Below are 22,611 nucleotides of genomic sequence, written 5' to 3' on the forward strand. Positions count from 1 at the left end.
CATAGATTCAAATGGTACTAGGTTGCCTCCTAGTAGCGCTTCTTTAACGTCTTGAGCTGGACGCCTTATGACTTGTCGGTCACTAACCTAGTACTTTGCTTACCTTTGGCTTTGGACTTGGTCGCCTATTGGTCGGCCATGTGGTGTAGGCAATACTCAAACCTTTTTGTGGATGAGCAGAGGTGAACTCTAGAGGTGATGGCGGTGCGTCTGTTGCCCGCTGCCGGCCATCCCCAGGCTGCTGTGGTGTTTCGCCCTGCGCCTGCCTGGGGGCGCAGTACTTCTTGATGAAAGCTCGATTGGTAGGGGGGCCTGATGACCTTGCTGGGGGCGGCAGGCACTCCCTAGAACTGACAGAGACCCGTATTTAGAGCTGGCAACTCCAAGACCCTGTTGGCCTTCTTCGGGTCCACTAGGTGTCTTGCGGGCATAATCCCTGCAAACAATAGATGACATCAGAAATCAGTTAGGGGAGGTGCACACTTACCTATGCCACGACGACATGAACTTGCTGGGGGAAACGGGCGCCCTGTAGGGCCGACAGAGGCCCGTAACCAGAGCTGGAAACCCCAGGGCCCTGTTGGACTTCTTCAGGTCCACTGGGTGTCTTTGTGGGTGCGATCCCTGCAAACAATAGATGGTATCAGAAATCAGTTGAACCATATGCATACTTACCCATGTCGGGACGACACAGACCAACTGATACTTTTGCAGGGGGAGATTGGCATTGCGGTCGCTGAGCAGAATGTTGCTAAGTAGCAATGTCATCTATATCTGTGTAAGAGTGGTCATGTTGGTGCGCATGATCCACACTCGTCTCTTTGCAGCGGCACGGGTGAAATCTTGCCCCGGTATGCATAGTAGCTGTGTGACAGCCTCCCTCTCTGGTTGTGCTCGCACTGTTGGCCCTCCTCCAATATCAGGGGGTGGCCTAGGAACCGTTAAAAGGAAACTACTGGCCCCTTAACTGGGAGTGCAAGTCTCGGTTAAGCATTTAAGGACAGAGGACCTTAAATTCTCTTAAGGTGTAGATGTGGAGCACACTGAAAATAAGGACACATAGCCCTCTAAAGGTGAGGGCGTGCAACCCTCTCAAGACGAGGATGTGTAGTCCTCTGGAGGTGAGGGCGTGCAGCCCTCTCAAGGTGAGGGCGTACAGCCCTCTGTTGGCGAGGACGTGTAGTCCTCTCAAGGTGAGGGCGTGCAGCCCTCTGTTGACGAGGACGTGTAGTCCTCTAAAGGTGAGGGCGTGTAGCCCTACGAAGGTGAGGACATGCAATCCTCTGATGGCGAGGGCATGTAGCCCTCTGAAGGTGAGGACACGCAGTCCTCTGATGGCGAGGGCGTGTAGCCCTCTGAAGGTGAGGAGGTGTGGTCCTCTAAAGGTGAGGGCGTGTAGCCCCACGAAGGTGAGGACGTGCAGTCCTCTAAAGGCGAGAGTGTGTAGCCCTCTGAAGGTGAGGACGTGTAGTCCTCTGACAGTGAGGGTAACTAGTACCCAAGGTGAGGGCGTGTAGCCCTCTCAAGGCGAGGACATGTAGTCCTCTCAAGGTGAGGACGTGCAGTCCTCTGAAGGCGATAGGTACAAGTACCCAAGGGTTCACCCTTATGAGAAAGCAAGAGATCGACTCATCGAGAGGGTCGGTCATCCCAAATCCACACGACTGGATATTAGATGTAGGAAATCTATGCAGTTAACATGATTTTTAGGGATGCAGATTCATGCAACCTTTGTCGTGAAATTTGGTAAATGCGGACTTCATATGAAACAATGCAATGTAATGGAAAGTTGTACAATGTTCATGACATTCTTTCCCTATTTTGTGATTTTGATTTTGATTTGATTTTTTTTTTTGGAAAACACAAATTGACTGTCCTTTTGAAAGAGGTGATAGTCCATGCAACCTTATCCTATCTTTTGCAAATCTCTCCGAGAACTCCCTCTGAGTGTTGTTCTGTTTGATTTAGTCATTTGACCATTTTGGAATGACGGCAATGGAGTCGTTTGATGTTTAATCAATCCATTGAAATTCCAGGGTTTGTCCCCTTTTTTATTGTTATTATTTGTTTTATTTTTTTTAAAAAACATCGATGGGTGAGAACTTCTAATCTGCCTCTAGGTTCGTTTGAGGTTTATGCATAGTGCCTTTCATTGCCCCAGTGTAGGGCTCTAAGGTATCCATCGTTGTTTTGTTTTCACAACCTTGTAGCAAGGGAGAATGAAAGAAGCAATTGATTTTTGCAAAAAGAATTTTCCAAGGACGAAAAATAGTTGAAGGATTTTTTTCAGTTGATGGATTAAGTCAAATGACTCCTATGTAGAAGCAAGATGTTTTGATGTTTTGATGATGCCGAAGGATCAAGTGCTTCTAAGTTTTATTCGAGACAAGAAATCAAGATATATGATCAAGTTGATCTCTAGAATCTTAGGAAGAAGTTTTCAAATTGAAAAACAAAAGGTTTGACCAAAGAATTCTATCATTTCAAATTGAGATTTGCTCTCTGGTAATCGATTACCAGCAGTTGAAAATGTTTTAATTCAAATTTTTAAAACCTGTAATCGTTTACACAAGTCTTGTAATCGATTACCAGAGGGGATTTTCGGAAAATAATTTCCAAGAGTCACGTCTATTCAAATGGTTTATGAATGGGCATCAAAGGTGGCTTGGAAGCACGAATTTAAAGAGAGTTTTCATTGCCCACAAAGTTTATCCTCTCAAAAGATTAAGAGTTTTTTTGAACTGACCTGTCTTATCCTCTCAAAAAGATTCCTTGGTCAACCACTTGCATATTCAATAAGGAATTTTGATTGGTCTTCATTGTACAATCTATCCCTTTTAAGAGAGATTTCTTCTTCTCTTCTTCTTACTTCTGAAAAGGGATTAAGAGACTGAGAGTCTCTTGTTGTAGAGGATTCTTGAACACAAGGGAAGGGTTGTCCCTGTGTGGTTCAGACTTTGTAAAAGGAGTTTTACAAAGAGAGTGGAGAATCTCAAGTGGGTTGCTTGAGGACTGGACGTAGGCGCGGGAAGTGGCCGAACCAGTATAAATCAAGTTTGCATTCCTCTCTTCCTTTAAACTTCTTTTATTTATTTCTATTTATCTTTTGCTTTAAAGAAGTTTATTTTGAAATGCCTTTTGAGTAATTCATGTTAAGGGTGCATTGTTAATCCAAAAAGAAAGAGCGATAGTTCAATTGGGGAATAGTCTTTGCATCTTAATTCAACCCCTTTTTTTCTTAAGGTAACTGAGGCCATTTGTCCAATATCCTATTCTTGATAACTCACTTCTCTCTAAAAAGACAAACTTTCCGGAATGAGGTCACATGAACGTCTTGAAAACACAGTCAATCAAATGCTCTTTTTTTTCTTTTTGAACCCCCTTTTTTTATTTTGGAACTTATTTGTTTTGAACTTTACTCGTTGTTTTACGGCAACCCCACCAACGTGCAAGACGAGTAATCTCTGATTGAACGGTCTTGGAAGTCAGCACTCAGGAGCGCATGTCGCTCGAGCAAACAAACCAATGGCTCGCACCTAAAAATCCTGATGAGTCATTAGAGACATCTAACAACAGCTTTCAAAATTGCCCCATGTGTGGCATCTCTTGTCAATGTCAGGATTTACACGCGATTCTCCTCAAATTTCAGCCAGCCCGCATCAATTAGACCTTGCACCTTACGCTTGAGGGTCATACAATGCTCAATGGAATGCCCCAGGGCTCCTCCATGATATGCACATGTTGCATTCGAGTCGTATCCTCAAAAAAATGGAGGTTTGAGGGAACCTAGCAGGGGTTATGGCTACCATTGCATTATCAAGTAGATATGGGAGCAAGTTAGCATATGACACTGGAATTGGGGTGAATTCTAAGGCTTTCTCGCTGCAAAATTCATTTCTTGGTTGGTGTTTTTGGTTTGTGCGAAAGGTGGTGTTCGTCATTGGAAGTGCGGTAGACAAACTTTGTGGTTGATTTAGGGATAGCCTTTGTGGATAATTGGGCGGTGGGTAAGGGGAAGGTTTGTTATTGGCTGAGTAAAGACATTGTTGGGTTGGTGGGAAACTTGGCCGTACAGGAATGGCAGTCACAGCATGGGTTTCTCCCTCATCCTCACCCTCTTCATTTGCCCCAGTTTTCTCAGTCGTCCTAGTAGGATGATCAAATTTGCCTCTTTTCGGACCCACATCGATCCTTTCACTGGCGAAGACCAAATCCGCAAAGCTTTGAGGGTGCGTAGCCCACCATCTTTTCATAGTAGAGTATCGATAATGTGTCTACCATCACGATTATCGTCTCCCTTTCCATCATTGGGGGTACCACCTGGGCCGCCAGATCCCTCCACCTTTTGGGCGTGTTCTTTGAAAGATCCGTCCCCCTTTTTGCACATGTTCTGTAGTTGCATCCTATCCGGAACCATATCAAAATTGTACTGATACTGCCTAACAAAGGCAACCATTAGGTCCTTCCAAGAGTGGACTCGAGAAGGTTCCAGGTTAGTGTACCAGGTAACAGCTACCCTAGTAAGATTTTCTTGGAAGGAATGTATCAGCAGTTCCTTATCTTTTGCGCATGCCCCCATCTTCTGATAATACATCTTTAGATGGTTCTTGGGGCAAGTAGTTCCCTTGTATTTGTCAAAGTCCAGCACCTTGAACTTGGGAGGGGTGATGATATTGGGTATTGGGAACAACTCTTCTAGGTTAGCAAAGGAATAATCTTCACCTCCTTCAATGGCCCTGAGCCTTTCCTCTAGATGATCCAACTTTCCCATTTCTGCAATAGCACGAGGGTTTTTACTTGTTGTGGAATGCAAGAGGTGTAGCTGGGGGTGATACTGAGGGCCCTCCAAAGGGTTTTGTAGGGGTATACCACCAACTGCTTGCCCTTCAGTGGCATGTCCGAGCCAAGGCTCGAAGTCGGCTAGATTGTGATGGGGAATTTCATGTGTCTCCCCCACGGTTTAAGAGACATTTGCATGATCAGTTTGGGGTTGCTGGCTCTCAAAGGGTATAGGAGTGGAGTTATTGACATTCTTATTGGGAGTGTACGCCACATTGGGTGGCGTATAGTTGAGAGGCAAGCCATATGGCGGGAAGGCGTGCTCGTTTTGAATTTGCACATCATGGGGGCCGCCCGTACTTCCCAAATCTTTGCCTACCATATTTGAGGTTGGATGATTCATTTGCTTGAGGCCAGATGGGAGCATCGGGTTCACCTTAGCGACAGCGCTAGTAGCGGCAACTATAACCGCATTGGCTTCCATTATCTTCTTCATGCTCATCATGGCTTCCATCATTGTGGCCATTTGCTCTTTCATGGCCTCCATTTCGGCCTTCATCTCCTCTTGCACCTCCTCTGCTTCACCCATTACTCTAGCTCTAGCACGAGTTCGGTAAGGGCGCCGTAAAGCATGTTCTTTTCTTTTTTATAACAATGATTAAGTTCGTTTTTCTTTTTTTCAAGGAAAGAATGTAATGAACAATGCGACCAATGAAAAGCATGGATGTATGTGAATGATGCAAGTTGAAGTATTGCAAATTTTTATGCAGGACATGGGGTTGAATCAATTTAGATTTTTCAACATGGTTCATGACATCTTGGTCAAGGTGAAACTGGAAGTAACAAGGACATTAACAGTCCTAAATGTGTTTGGCAGTAGACGAAACAGTGATGTAACTCGATTCATCTTTTGCCCCAATTTTTGCAAGAGGGTACTTCCATACTTGAACTTGACTTGATGAACTTTTTTCGAAAAAGCATGAGCTTAGTTCAACCCTATAATCCAAGGAATGGCAATTATGATCGCCAATACTTCAACAACCTTTCATAGGGATGAATGACTCGAGCATACTTTAAGCTATGCATGGAAAATGTAATTATGAAATTGAGATGCCCGAAGAAACATCATTTCGTAGTTAACCATGCATTAGGTACCATGTTCACTCATTTTGTTTTTAAGTGAAACGGGTTTATGATCCCAACATGGTTGGCTCATGGTGCCTAACACATGCAACTAAGAATGTAGTGTGAAGTTTCACACTTCCCCTTTTTTGTTTTTGTTTTGTAGAGGAAAACGCAAGGATGAGCAAACATGAAAACAAATGGTATGCAATTTTGCATATCAAAAAGTTTGTTGAACGCATATGCATGATGATGCCATGACTCATGCAAAATGTGAGGCTGGAATATGATAACGGACAAATGCAGGAACGATATGTTCATTATGATGTTATGAAGAGATGCTTATGCGATGCATGATATGAACGCATTTTACGGACACGAGAGCCCGGAAAATTATCTCTTCTTACTTGCGCATTTAGGGGCGTAGTGCCCCATGTGTACAATTAAGAAGGTGATATGGACCTTCCGGCTTCCCGTGACAAAGGACGAGACCAACATACAATGCATGCTAGAGATAAAATGCGGGAGTGACTTGATTCACGCTGATTTTTGGAGTAAAAACGTGGGATAAACTCATTTTATTCAAAAAGTTATAACTAGTCAAGATCTGAGCGACAATACAAACTTCCTAGCGGTTTCTAATCATATGGTCCATTAAGTCTATCATATGCTGACAATAGCTGAGAAGTCCGTGGATCTCCTTGGGGGCGGAGTAGGTGTCCGCCATTGCTTTGGCCTTGGCTAGCAATCGGGGAAGTTCTTGACTCCTATTCAAAGTAAGAGCAAATCGGTCCATCCTCATTGTTGCCTCTTGGTGCAATGAATCAATTACCCCTTCCCTTGCTTCCCTTTCTGCTGATATCTTGGCGTACTCATCCTCTAGCCTTTGCTCGTGAGTCGCCGCTAGATTTAGCTTCTCTTTGCACTCATCGATGATGGCCCACATATTCCCTTCAGTCTCACTTTAACTGTTGGGACAAATTTCTTTTCGACTTAAGGAAAGCCTTTAGCTCGTCCTTCCAGATCATGCCTTTGACCCGTGATGATTCCTTTCACCTCTTCGGAGTTTGAGCTCACTATTGCTGCCCTATAAAGCCCCTCAAAACTTGTTTTGGTCGTGTTCTTCCTTTCGGGCCTTCTTGGTTTCTCATTCCAAGGCTTCATCGGTGGCCATATTGACGTCCCTTAGTTCATTATACTCTCTTCAGACTTTGATGGCTATGGACTTGAACTTCTCTTTGACTACCCGGGCTCTTTCAAGCTTTGCCTTTAGGGCTTGTACCTCATCACTTTCTTCCGAAGCTTTAACCTCATTGTCTCTCACAGTCTTTAGATTTGGGAGCCAATCCAATCCTTGTGTCCGGACTCTCAGCCACTTATGATAGCCGCCGATGATCCCATTACTGCTTCCCCTAAGCTCTCTGTCCTTTCTTCACGCTGCATCCCATGCCTTGCGAACTCCTTGGAGTACCCTCGCGTTGTGGTCACTAAAACCCCGTGCGATGAAAGGCGTGATGCTTTCGTCTGATGGCACTCCTCTCATGGGGTAGCCAAGCTGTCTTATGGCGAGGACGGGATTATAATTAATACAACCCCTTGTTCCCATCAAGGGAACATTTGGACATCCTTCGCATGAAGATAGAATCCTGATTCTTCCTTCCTTCTAGCGAGGGAACCAATTAACAGACGCCCCTCCATGCTAGCCAAGAGTTGGTCCCAATTCACCTTTCCTTTTTCGACGCACGAGCGGTGACCTTGTAGCGGATAGACGGGCCTACCTTCTTGGAGAAAAAAGGTGTGAAACCAGCCACACATAGAGAGCCAGTGCATAACAAACAATTCTTGCGCTGCTCTTTTCACATCCCCGGTCGAACGTGTCATACATGGCCAAAATGGCGACGACCGGGCTTTCCTTGCCATGATGAAAGGCGAGGAAAGCGTCGATCGCTGCTAGGTCCACTAACCCTTCCATATTCAGAAAGAGGACAACTCCAAAGATCAAAAGCGCCAAGATGTCAATAAAAGAAAGCCCATTCGCCTTGATTTGCCAAGGGCTTTGCCCTTTCCTCCAAACACTTCCTTGGTACTCCGACTACCCCATTCCTGTTTTGCTTTACACGGTCCAACTCTTGTGCTGAGATTTTCACTACCTTGGCAACTCTTGTCGTGGAGGGATAGAACCCAAAGAAAAGATATGGCTTCCTTCCTCCCAATGGGCATCCCAGGATTTCTTCAAACTCTTTCACAGTCGGCACTAGCTGAAAGTCCTCAAATGCGAAGCACCTTAGGGGCTGGTCATAATACTGGGAAAGGGATGCAATCGGTTCCATGGAGACTTCTACCCTAGCTAGGTCCCAAATCTTACCATAGGCTTTGTGGAAGGCTTGCCGTTGAAGTTGACCCATTAATTGCCCCAACTCTCGTAAACTAGTGACCTCTAAGCTCTTGATTTTGACTTGATTGAACCTCTTTTTAAGCGGATGCTTTTGACTTGATCCCATGTTTTACTAAAGTGAAATAAAATCTAGTGCGAATCAAAACTCCGACATCTATCATGGGTGGAATGGATGAATGCATGAAGAAATGCATATGACACAGATGCAATTTACGAATACGGGAGCCCAAGAAACTGCCTCCTTCTTAGATACAACGTCTAGGGGTAGCAAAGTGCCCCAACGTATGTATTTAAAACGGTGACACGGACCCTTCGTTGGTTTGTTTACAGAGGGGATCAAGACAGAACCCATGTGCGATGCAAATGCGAAAGGCGCAACACGGAAATGTACATAGTATGACAAGGGACGACAGCCTTTAATCGAATGTGCAAACATGACTTTGATTTTTACGTTTCCTTTTATGTCCTTATATCCTTTATACCCTTTTTATATTTTTTTCTCTTTTTGTGGTCGACAAGGGTGTTTCCCTTTGCTCCTACGTATTCCTCAATTGGGATGAGAAAATCAGACCTACGTAGTTCTTTCTTAAGGGTGAATCACACGATTTCTTTTTACTTGAAAGGTGATCATTTAAAGGTGTTGGACCTTAAAAATGATCCATTAACTTGGTAAGAAAGACTGAGATAATAAACTTTCAAATCCCTTTTTTTAGTGATTTTTTGTGGACGAGCTTGACTTGGCGAATTGATTTTAGCCTTAGTTTCACTTTAGTTATTAGTCAATTCAATTAAGAATGAGAAATCCCAAAGAGAAAATGTCCGATTGATTTTTTTTTTTGTTTATTTTACTAAAAGATATTTTTTGATTATTATATTATTATTTTACCTCTTTTTGGTTTAACCGTGGTTACAACGTGAACGATCGGTTAGATTTTGTTTTAACAGTGATTAAACGAGATTACAACACAAATGATCGATTGAAATTCATTTTATCATTTATTAAACGAGAAAACGGCTTAAATAAACGGTTAAAGCACGTTAAAAACGGAATAAAAGAAAACTGAAAGTAAACGAAATTAAAGTGAAAGTACACAAAACAAGAAATGAATTGAAAGTCTCGGATTCGAAAACTTACCCGTTGAAGAACGAAGAACGAACGAAGAACGGATGAAGAACGGTGAAGAACGACGAAGAACGATGAAGAATTTCCACAGAATCGCTTACGGAAGCGTTACGGAAGTACTTCGACTTGATTTTTCTTCACGAAAACGTGTTTTTTGCCCAAAATAGCCGAAATGCATAGCCAAAGGGGTCTTGAACATTTTGAAACAGCTCCCCCCTCCCCTATTTATAGAAAAAAAAGGAGGTGCTTGCCGCCCCAAGACTTAATGAAGAAGATATCTAAGCGCACCCGAATTACTAAGTTCACCCCCCTTTTCGTATTTTACGGAAAAGTTACGGAAGCCTTACGGAAGTGTTTTCGAATTTGATTTTCATCTTTTTTCTCTTCCCTTTCACCAATGTTAAGTGGAATATGCTTACCCAAGGTTTTCGGAAATTTTATGGAAGTATTACGGAAGCCGCGGAAGCCCCGAAAACCATTTTTCAAAAACGTGGAGGAGCTTGCCGCCCAGTTTCTTCCTCCTTAAGCAACCCAACTTCTAAAATGTTCCGGAAGGGCCTAGATTTGAATTGCTATTTACACCCCTATCTTGATAAGTTCACCCCCCTTACCTTTTTTGGTGATTATTTTTTCGTAAAGTTACGGAAACTTACGAATCTCGTAACGATACTTGTTTTCTTTCCGTAATGTTACGGAACCTTGCGGATTACATAATCATCCCCTCTTTTGACTTACGGAATGTTACGGAACCTCACTAATTATGCAACGATGCTTCCATTTGATTTCCGGTGTGTCACAGAACCTTACGGATTGTGCATCAGTATTTTCTTTTGATTTCTGGCATGTCCCGGAACTTCACAAATTGCCTAATGATGGGTGCCAAGCACCTCACAAGGACCAAACAAAAGTTGCATGTCATCAAGCAAAGGTCCCCGGACGAAATTAGGGTATGACAATGACGATTTGGTTGAGGTTCTGTTTGAACTCTTGAAACTAATAATCTAATATAATAATTTGTTGTTTGTTCTAGTCATATGTGATACTTAACATGCTGGTAATATATTGTTGCAAAAGATGACTATGGAATCTGTCATACATTGTTATTGTTTTATGTATTGAAAATAACAATTTGCATTATTTTTACAGGCTGCTAATTATCAGATTGTCTTTGGTTATGTGCGCTACTTCCTCATCAACACACATAAGTGACTTTACTTCCCCTATTATATACTAATAGGGTATTCTCTTATGTGGAATGAAGTTTTAGGCTATGATCTAGTGTGTAAAATTGTGAGTTTGTATTTGTGTAGAATACAACTTGGACAACCTGCAACAGTTATAGTTGTTGCAAACCTTGTCTGACTTCTCTCATAAAACAATAAGGTTTGACCTTAAGGACTTCTAAGAACTTAGTCTTAAACCCAATTACACAGCCTTAAAAAATAAATCAAACATTTGAAGTAACACCTCATGGACCTGAGGGGATGGTTTGCTGTTGTTGCATTCATAATTTCCCCCTCTTAATATTAGGCATTACAAGTTGGATGATTGTTTCTGTTGAAATTACAAATGCTTCATTTTCTAACCAGTGCATATATCTTTTTTTTTTTGTATTGTACCTGAATAAACCATTATATTTTTTAGTCTACTTTTGAATAATTTCATAGTGACTTAATAGCTTAAATTGTGTCAGCATGTGTTTTGTTTTACTTCATGTATTGATTATTTCCCTCAATCACCTTATACATTCCATCTACTCTTCAAAACCAGTTAAGCCTTAATTTACAACCACTATAATCAAGCACATATTTTTCTTTACCATACCACTACATCCCCACACTTCTTGTGGTTGTTACTCATCATCTTTCGAGGTGTGTATCTATTTCTACTACTGTTGTACTTATTACATGTTTGTTGATATATGAGTATTGTTTTATGTTACTATTTACGTGCATTCTGAGTGAACCTTAATTTCCTGTTTGAGATTCAATACATTGATTAATACAGATAGTTTGGATTAATTGATGTATTGAATCTTGAATTGTTCATTTGGACAGTTCGGGGGGACATTTTTTATAGTTGATTCATACATATATGTAAATTCTCTTTTACATGATTTGAAGAAATTTCGGGCAGATGCATTTCACATTGTTCTTCGGGTGCATACTTGAATGCGGTGATGAGGTATAATGTCATCACTTTCATCTTGTGTACCTGAAAACCAATGCGAAATGCTATTGAAATTTTGTCAAATCTAACAAAAGCGAATTTAGCTATACCTTTGAATTTACTATAAAAATGTCTTCTTGAATGGGATAGGGCCACACCTTAAATGAAAAAAGTGAGTTTAGCATGCATGACAGATAACTTATTGATTATGAATAGCAAAGACGAAACATGGATCAAAGTTGGATGAAAGCATCACACATGAGTGATGAGTATGAGAATGGGTTTGAACAATTCCTCCAATTTACACAACTTAATGCTGAAAGTTTGGGGGGGAAATTTTTCTGCCCATGTGTTAAATGTGTAAATGGGAGACGTTAGACAGTAAATGAAATCAAGTCACATCTTATATGTCACGACATCATTCTAAATTACACAAAATGGATATGGCATAGGGAATTGTCCAACATCCTAACTATTTTTTGCACTGAGGCGGTTCATGAAGACACCAGAGATCGTATAGAAGACATGATTCGTGATCTTGGACAAGACACTTTTGAACAAGCACATACACCTTTGTATGAAAACATAGAACGTGATTCAAAGATGCCATTGTATTCGAGGTGCACAACTTTCACACGGTTGTCAACAGTGTTAGCTTTGGTCAACTTGAAGGCAAGATTTGGCTGGAGTGATAAAAGCTTCACTAAATTACTGGTGTTATTGAAGAACACATTGCCTAAAAATTAGTACGAGATGAAAAAGATTTTATGTCTTGTGGGAATGGAGTACCTGAAGATCCATGCAAGCCCTAATGATTGCATTTTGTACAGAAATCAGTTTGCAGAAATACGGCATTGCCCCACGTGTGGGGTTTCACGATACAAAGTGCAGCATGATGAATTTAGTGATGATGCAAGAACCAAAAATAGTCGTCCTACAAAGGTCTTCTAGTATCTTCTAAAAATACCAAGATTTAAGTGATTGCTTGCTAATGGACATGATGCAAAAAACCTTACATGGCATGCAGATGGCAGACAAAATGATGGATTACTTCGACATCCGGCCGATTCTCCACAACGGAAGACAATTGATTGTTTGTATCCACATTTTGGAGACGAGCCAAGGAAACTAAGGCTTGCTATTGCTTCGAATGGAATGAATCCTTATTGCTATTGCGAAAATACATTATCCTATGTATGATGATAGCGGGTCCAAGGCAGTCAGGGAATGATATTGATGTGTATCTCACTCCGTTAATTGAAGACTTGAAAAAATTGTGGGAAGAAGGGGTTGATGTGTGGGATGGGAATCTGCAGCAGACCTTCAGGTTACAGTCAATGGTGTTTTGTATTGTTAATGACTTTCCAGCATATAGAAATTTAAGTGGATACACTATCAAAGGACATCATGCATGTCCTATCTGTGATAGAAACACAAGCTTCATCCAACTGAAACATGGAAAGAAGACAGTCTATACCAGACATCGAAGATTCCTGAAACCTTTTCACTCGTATCTGCGATTGAAAAAAGCTTTTAATGGAAGTTAGGAGAATAAAAGTCTGCCACAATCATTAGCTGGGAATGAAGTTTATGATCGGGTAAAGGACATCGTAACAATATTTGGGAAGACCCAAAAGAAGATATCATCTTACATGAACATGTGGAAGAAAAGGTCAATATTCTTTTATCTTCCATACTGGTCTGATCTACATGTGCGTCACTGTCTAGATGTTATGCATGTTGAGAAAAATGTATGTGATAGTTTAATTGGTACCCTTCTTAACATTAAAGGCAAAACAAAGGATGGTTTGAAATGTCATCAAGACCTAGTTGACATGGGAATCCGATGGCAGTTGCATCCAATATCACAAGGTCGGTGAACATATCTGCCCCCAGCATGCCGCACAATGTCAACAATAGAAAAGAGAAGTTTTTGTCAATGTCTGTGGAATGTAAAAGTCCCACAAGGATACTATTCAAATATTAATAGCCTTGTAGCCCTCAATGATCTCAAGTTGGTTGGTTTGAAGTTTCATGATTGCCACGTCTTAACGCAACAACTATTGCCTGCTGCAATTCGCGGGATCTTTCTTAACAAAGTTAGGGTTGCCATAACCCGTTTATGTTTTCTTTTTAATGTTATCTATAGCAAAGTCATTGACCCTCAACAATTAGATGATTTGGAGAATGAGGTTGCCATTGTTCTTTGTCAGTTGGAGATGTATTTTCCTCCATCATTTTTTGACATCATGGTTCACTTAATTGTTCATCTTGTCAGGGAGATTCAATTATGTGGTCCAGTTATTTTACAGTGGATGTATCCAGTTGAGCGGTACATGAAGGTGTTAAAGGGTTATACCAAAAATCAATACTGACTAGAAGCTTCCATTGTTGAAAAGTATGTTGTTGAAGAAGCTATTGATTTTTTTTACAATACATTGAAACAATTCAATCTGTGGGGGTTCCTGAAACTCGTCATGATCGGACACGAGGAGGTAAGGGTACACGAGGATACAATGTTGTAACCATGACTCAACAAGATGTCTCACAAGCGCATTTGTATATCTTGAATAACACACATGAGGTCGTTCCCTACATACGTACTCACAAAGAATATCTAACATCTATGCACCCAAAAATGAACATGATGAAGTTGCTACAAGAGCATAATAGAACTTTCATAAACTGGTTTAAAGAAATAATCTTCAGTGATGACAATGCTTCCAAAACATTAAGACTTTTGGCTATTGGTCCAAATCTAAATGTCCCTATGTGGAAGGGGTATGATATAAATAAATATTCTTTCTACACAAAGTCATAAGATGATAAAAGTAGTGTGCAAAATAGTGGGGTGATTGTTAAGGATGATTCTGAACACTTTTATAGTGCATCAGATAACAACCCAATTCAAAGTTCAATGCCTTACTTTGGAGTCATTGAAGAAATTTGGGAGCTTGATTATAATCAATTCAGAGTGCCTGTATTTAAATGTCAATGGGTGAATGGAAATACCGATGTTCATAGAGATCAAATGGGATTTACTTTAGTAGACCTTAATAAGGTTGGCTACAAGAAGGAACCTTTCATTATAGCAAAACAAACCAAGCAGGTGTTTTACATCCAAGATCCGTGTGATTCTAGATTATTAGTGGTTCTACAAGGAAGACCAATTGGTATTAGGGAATAGAATTATGATTCAACACTTGACATTTGTGAGACTTCTACTTTTCCAATAAAATGCCTTACATATCTGAACAACCCAAGGTCGATGACGTACATGCAATTCGTAATGATCATGATGAAGGTTTATGGGAGAACATTCCTGCATAACAACGTTGTATTAATGTAATGTTTATGATATTGTGTTATTTGTTGTTAATTTATGTAATGTGCATATTTAAAATAACTTACGTAGATGCTATTTTTATATACCAGAACATTAATGAATTTGTTTTATTTTTACAGGATCATGGGAACACTGCCAAGGTCCCCTACTCATTCAGATGGTAATTCGGAGGCTACGCCTAAGAAGACTAGACAGTCCACACGACTTAGAGGCTTGACTTTGAGAAGCTTAGATCAGCCAAGACCATGTAATTTTGGTAAGTCAAGTTAACAGTTCCATGTAATTTTTTTTTAGGTATTTATAGTTGAAATGTTGACATCCACTAAATGGCGTCATTTTATGCAGGCCAAATTTGATATCCCAAAAGCCTCTAAGGTCAAGAAGAAGGTGATGTCCATGGTGGCCACTAGATGGAGGCAATTTAAGTCTTCGCTAACCACTAAATTTGTCTATGTTGACACTGACGGTCGAGACAAATGAGATCCTTCTGTAAAATATGGTATGGACCAAGAAACTTGGGATGTATTTGCTGCAAGTCGCAAGACCCCTACCTGGCAGGTTAGATGTTTCTTACTTTTAATTTAAATAAGCTATAGAAATATAGCATTTTGTTTCACTTAATTACATGGAAATGCTATATGATGTATCATAAGAAATCAGGAAAAAGGCACAGCAAATTCAAAAAAACAATGACTGCCCCCATGTACTGTCTTGTGGGGGATATGATTTGCTTGAGAAAAAACTAATAGAGGAGAAAAGAAAGAAAAGATAAGAGGAGGCAATGCTGACTGAGAATACACCATTGCTTGAGGACCCTCCATCTCCCATTGAAAGACATGTGAAGTGGAAAATGGCTCGCACAAAGCGATATGGGCAGATTACATCTAAGGTGGCACAAGAAATATCTGAGAATTATGAGTTCATGGTTTACATACAATTCAATTCTAATTTTTATTTTTTTTAATAACCACCTCAGTTGATGTATTTATATGTCGTGCTTGTTATAGGACTCGTTGCAAGAGCAGATGACACAGGGTAGTTTTGTACCCCATGGTCGGGACGACATACTTAATACTGCTATTGGGCGACCAGAGCATCCAGGTTGTGTTCGTGTAGCGGGGTCTGGTGTGATGATCAGTCAATATTATGGTAGGGCATCACGTGGCTCTAGCAGTTCCTCTATATCAATAACCCGCCAACAGTTGGCTGACATAATTGGTAGCCTTAAGGAAGAGTGGAGGGATGAGATTATCGGAAACCTCAAGGAAGAAGTAAGGCATGAGACTGAAGAAGAAAACAAGCAGAGTCAGGAGAAATTGAAGCAGGAGTTGAAGGATGACATAAAAGTTGAGTTTTCCAAAATGGGATCGCAATACTCACCCTTTCTTGAGGTAGATATATAGGCATTAGGTGCACGTGTTAGCACCAAAGGGAGCAATTCTAAAACTACTGTGAACCCATCAGGCGAGGAACATGATGGTCGTGTCATATCGACTATGGGGTTATATGTTCAACGAGAAAATTGCATTGTGTTGGTGGCCTTAGGGAAAATATATAAGGGGGGTATTGCATTCACAACGTGGCTTATGCCGATGATGTGGTAAGGGTCAGTGTTGAAAAAGTTTTAGATGGTGACGCCCAAGTTCCATTCCCGACATCAGAAATATAGTATGTCAGGCAAGCCCTTCAAGCATTCATTGCATGGCCAACAAATCTTGTGAAACTTGTGTCAGAAGAGGTAAATTTTATTTTGTAATATATGCATTAAGATTTGCGTACATCGATATAACTTACTTACTCACATTAGTTTAATTCTTGTTTTCATTAACCATATAGGAGTCCCATATTAGTCCAAAGAAACTGCATGAACCAGTTCAAAGGGCGAATAATGTCTCTGAACATGATCCCTTACGCCAGTTGATAAAGAGCCTATATGACATTTACGAGAAGCCCGTTGAGTTAATGTGGGATGCCACTAAATTTGGGATTCCAAATGTAGATGCATCCTTCTTCTTAACATATTTTGATGTAAATGAAATAATAGCAGGGGACAAATTTTTTAATATAGCTATACTACAATTATGGATGATGTAAGTAAATTTGTGTATGATTCATTAATAACTAATATTCCTTATGATATGCATCACTATCAATTTTCATGTCAATGTTCAAAATAGGTTTATGGATGAGTGGAGCTCAAGTTTGTGTCATGCTTCAGTGTATGGATTTCTTGAGCCTTAGTCAATACACCATGTAAAGGACCGACATGCTGAATGTGAACAGTACATACAAACATAGGTCAAGGAATCTCAACGAGAGGTGTATCTAGGAGCTTACTTGAATCAGTAAGTTGTATTAATGCAAATGCTTTAAAAAAGTTTCAATTATATGTACCTAATTTTTGTTTAATGTAGGGCCCATTGGCAGTTGCTTGTACTGTGTCCTAGGAACAATGTTGTTGCCTGGTTCTATTCATTATGTAAGAAGCCTAATATTTATATCAAAACTGCAATTAACAAGTTAAGTTTTATATTCAAACTCATTTAATGTATTCTAAACTTCAGATCACCCAATTTTTTATCGTCGTATACACGTTAATGATTTATTTTTCTAAGCAGTGCAATGAAGACACTAAAGACCGCTGTGGATGGTAAAAATGGTGAAGAAACTCCTAAGTGGATTGAAGTGAAGGTTAGTCATTTAATTAATGCTTATTAATCACTAGTGATGTTTAGATGGTAAATTCAGTACACTTGTTTCATTCATTTATTATCTAATATTGAATGTAGAGCCATGTTCAAAGCAAAGGCTATGAGTGTGGCTATTATATGATGCATTGGATGTGGAACATTGTAAAGGGGGATTTAAAGAATGATTGGAGCATGGTATGCTTGGTTGAACAACTTTAAATTAGTACTTCACTATAATTTTTAATCTTTTTACATGTACGTGACATATTACTTGTATATTTTATATTTTGTAGTGGTTTGCTGATGGCACATCATTAGACATGGAAACGATAACAACGATTTGCAAGAAATGGACATCATATTTTGTAAAAGTTCAAAACATTCGATGTAGAAAGCCGTAGATGATATAGGACATTGCATTGTGCTGAATTTGATGGTTATTCTGAACATTACAAAAAATAATGTACAAATATTGACATTTATTTCACAATAAATTTTTAAAATTGTGTATTTCCTTTTGTCTGCACCAAATGTGTTGAAAAATGCATTGTATTCTTGCAATACAAAGTTTGAAGGACAGGAAAACTGCTTTTTGTGGGACCAATATTGTTTGTAGGACATTTGAATTTGCTTGGACATGTGAAGCTTGTTAACTTATCAGACCTATGCAAGTTGATTTGAAGGTTTTATTTTTTGAACATATTGTTTTGTATTTATATTTTCAATTAATTGATACTAACAATTATTTGTAAACATATCGTTGTTGTCTACAAATCACATTCTCATTGGGTTGGTGGAGCGATGCATGTCTGACCCTTTTGAAACTAGCGATGAAGACAACTTTAGTTGGTATATTGACAAAGTTCTTTGAACCTCTTTGTTGCTATTGTATCTTGTGAGTTTGGTGTAGTTTGCATGCTTTGTCAAGTATCATAATCCCATCCTTTAATGATTAGCAGGGCAGAAGTACAATTTCAAATTTGACAAGGTGTTTAATCATGAGGCTTCTCAGCAGGACGTTTTCATAGAGATATCACAGCTGGTACAAAGTGCACTTGATGGCTACAAGGTAAATTTCTACTTTGCCTCCTTTTGGTTTAGTATGTGCCTGGAAAAAAAATGGTAAACAGGAAAATAGGTATCAATATGGTTAGCAACAAGATAATAGTGTAATCTGAAAGATAGAACAAACACTTTCCGTTGGTGTGTTGGACAATGAGTTTCATTTCTAAAATTATATTAACACCAAATTATGATTCACATAATGTAAAAGTGTCTAACAATTAAATTCTAGAAATATTATACTATTTTTGTAGAACAATTTTCTCTTTTAGTGAAAGCAACACTAGCCAATGTTTTATCCTAATGAGATGAATGCTACAAGCTACATGTGGTAACAAATTCTCCTTGAAACTTATGGATTAGAAAAAGGCTTCCATTCCAACCTCAAGATCTATGGATGTAGGTTAGTGAGACCTAGAATGCACTATGTAGTTGCCACGTGGCAGGCAAGCTAATCTTCATCGTGTGGATGTTAAGGATTCTACAACTAGTGTTGAGGATATGAATTTCTGAACATTCAATTGCACCATCGCTATAAGTACCTTCCCTATTGTAATTTATGACAGCCTCAAAAAAGACTTGCTCTGCCTCTGCCACTCTCTGAGTAGGACTACACTACCATGCTCTGGGCCCTTATTATGGATGTTGGAACTCGCTTTTCAAGTCAATTTTATAAGTTGTCACCATTTTTGTTATACAAGGTGAAATTATATGATTTATATAAATCAGTACTTGTCATATAATTAGCTATTTGTTTTCATATGATGAATCTTGCCTATGTGATTCTGTTTCTTTTCAGGAATGGATCATGGAACAGTGGGAACAAAACTATTACATTACTTCTATTGCAGGGTCTAATAATGGGAGCTCCCTTGTGGTGATGTCAAAAAGTTTGTTTTTTAAAAATGAACTAGTTTTGGACTTTGATCTTTATTGTTGAGATTTTACTTTTTATACTTTAGGTGTTTTGGTCATGTTTTGGGTTTATCTACATCCATAAATTTCGAGTTTATTTAGTGTCAGGCTCCCTCAATATAAACCCCAACAATCTGTGATAAAGGCATGTCTTTACTCTTAACAGGTACCTTACCCCCCCCCCCCCCAAAATAACCTAACCTTTGTGGGTTAATGCACCTCCTGTTGTTGATTCTATGGTTTTTCACTACATAAAATGTGAAAGGGGGGGGGGGGGGGGGAAGTAGCATTATGCCTTATCTTTCTTTTAACTAGCATGATTCCTGTAGGATCCACGAAAATCGAAGCAAAGGTGATTATAATATAAGAAATATTCTAAATGTTGAAGCACATTTTTATTGGTTGGATAGACTTGGTGAATTTTATGGAGTTCAGTTAACTATGCAGTCATGAGCTCTTATGAGTACCTTAGCACTGGACTTAAAAAGTAAGTGACACAAAAAAATAAATGGAAGACAGGTTACTATATTCACAGGTTCGTTGAGGGGACTAATGAGGACGAATATTACAATGATATAAAAACTCTATTAAAACTACTATGCTTGTATATATGGATCTTAAAAATATTTAACCCCTATTAATATTGATAATAATATCATCTGTATTTTTTTGTTTGGTTAGCAATGGTAATTGTATGGGCATGGTCCATTCTTCACAGCACTAACAAGAGTCAAGAGGCTAGAAGTTGCCAATGTTTGTTGTGTTTTCTGCATGTCATCATTACATGAGTCTAGGACAATGATGACAAATAACAAGATCAATTCTTTAATTTGGAAAAATTTTCATATAGTTATATTTATTTTTGTTATCAATATATAATAAATGTGTTTCTTGTCTAACTATAATTTTTATTATTAGGCCAAATGAACATGTCCAAAGAATTAGCTAAAACAATGACCCCAACTAGATTATATTGGTTATATCCTGTATTATATAATTCAATTAGACAAATGTATTATTCAAGAAAAAATCAGAATTTCTTCTACAGTATTGATATTTCCTCCAAGAGTATTATATATATATAAATGAACATTTTGAAGAATCAACTGCAGCAAAAAGCAATGAAAGGTCAACAACAACTAAAAAAATCTAAGGTGGTGAAAATTGACTCAAGAAAATCATGGGAACACCACATAACTAATGTAACCAATAAAGGCTACCCTGTGAGTATCATGTGTTTACTGGGGATTAATTTAGTTATAAATCTCTATTTGCATTTCTAATCATTACAGTTGGTTGGTTAAGGTTATTCATAACTCTTTAGTCTTCCTATTGCAGGTTATGATTCATTTCTCTGCTTATTGGTGCATGCCTTCAATAGTTATGAATCATTTCTTTCAACAACTGGCCTCCACCTATCATAATGTTCTCTTTCTGAATGTTGATGTTGATGAGGTCAAGGTAATTTATTTGTATAACCTATTGTGGGGAAGCACATCCTTCTTGGGTTAGTGTTTATATAAAACTATTTAGTCCATATACCACCACATCTATGTGATTTTCAATTCATCTATTTCTATAGTGCTTCTAATTAGCAGAACATGCAATGCTATCTAATATCCATAAAATCATGTAAAGGGTTGTGCAGAAAATAACATTTCCTAGTTGTTTAATTTTGAATGCATGTATAATATCACTAGAGCTTCTATTTTATTCTCAAGAAAGAAAGAAAAAGAAAAACACACTCATGTTTCAAGCCTGTAACTAATTGATTCTTAAATAAAGTGTGACTTTGTGGATGATATAAAAAAGTTACCTATAAATAAATATAATAAATAATATCTTTTGTTTTCCTTTGTGGATGGTTTGAAAGGACAAATTCTATGCATGATACCTCAGTATATATCAATCGTATTTATTATTCTCTTAACCACTTTTTGTTCTACTGCTATGTGCTCATATTTTGTTCTATCTAAGAAGTTGCCTCCAAGTTGGAAATCAAAGCCTTTGTTTTGATGAGTGGAGGAGCTCTGGTGGATAAGACTGTTTACTTTTAGATTCCAAACTCAACGTTGAGGTCATGTGGGATGTTTTTATGCACCAAATACAATATTATTAAAATTATTCCTAATCAAATCTCAATAATACAAAAAATCATGTAGGTTTCAAGCCTTTTAACTTATAATAATGGCATTATTGGTCATAAGAATAATTAAGTGTGACTTTGCTGATGATATCCATTCGTGACTTATAATAAATTAATAATATATTTTCTAATCCTCTTTTAGTGGTTTCAAGAGACAAATTTTGATGCATAATTGTTGAGCATCATCACTTGTATTCATAATTCTCTTAATGTGTGTGTTGTGTGGCACTATCTAGGAAGTTGCTTCCAAGTTGAAAATTAAAGCAATTCCTACCTTTTGTTTGATGAATGGAGGAGCTCCAATGGATAAAATTGTGGGTGCAAACCCTGATGAATTAAGGAAAAGGATCAGTTGCTTTATTCACCAGAAACATTCACCCAAGTCAGTGTGATGATGCATGAACGAACACATTGAACAGTTGCTAGAGCTGTAAATATGGCCCATTATGTTTATTATCTTAATAAAATAAAGTACTAAATAAAATTGATTCCTTGTATGTCACAAATTCCAAGTGGTTGATCTTTTATTAATTGTATATCTTTTGGTGTGTACATGGATAGTGTCGATACGAAAGGGCAAGTTTTTGTACAATAAAAGAGTAAACTTCTTAGAATCGACACTTTCTAAGACAGTTCCTAAGAGGGAACCGTCTTAGAAAGCACCAACGTTTCTACGACGGTTGTCGTTGGAACTATCATTAATTATTTCAACTTTCAATGACATTGAATATAAAGACGGTTGGTAACCGTCGCTGAAGGGATTTATGAACCGTCGTTAAAAGTATTTTTTGTAGTAGTGCCATTAGCATGGACGAGTTGCACGAACGAGCCAAATGTTATATTCAAATGGAAAAAATGTCGAGG

The 22,611-nt window shown here is 38.8% G+C and overlaps 1 protein-coding gene across 1 annotated transcript; it reads left to right on the forward strand.

Annotated features, from left to right (window-relative positions):
- The first annotated feature begins 20,722 nt into the window (after nucleotides 1-20,722).
- Nucleotides 20,723-22,286, forward strand: LOC114370011 (thioredoxin-like protein CXXS1). The gene is made up of 3 exons (XM_028327295.1): nucleotides 20,723-20,824; nucleotides 20,940-21,062; nucleotides 21,984-22,286. Exons 1-3 carry the CDS (start codon nucleotides 20,723-20,725, stop codon nucleotides 22,137-22,139), a joined length of 381 nt encoding a protein of 126 aa, XP_028183096.1. The 3' UTR covers nucleotides 22,140-22,286.
- Nucleotides 22,287-22,611: the final 325 nt, after the last annotated feature.

The sequence above is a fragment of the Glycine soja genome, chromosome 10 (genome assembly GCF_004193775.1).
Source record: "Glycine soja cultivar W05 chromosome 10, ASM419377v2, whole genome shotgun sequence".
NCBI classification, from domain to species: domain Eukaryota; kingdom Viridiplantae; phylum Streptophyta; class Magnoliopsida; order Fabales; family Fabaceae; genus Glycine; species Glycine soja.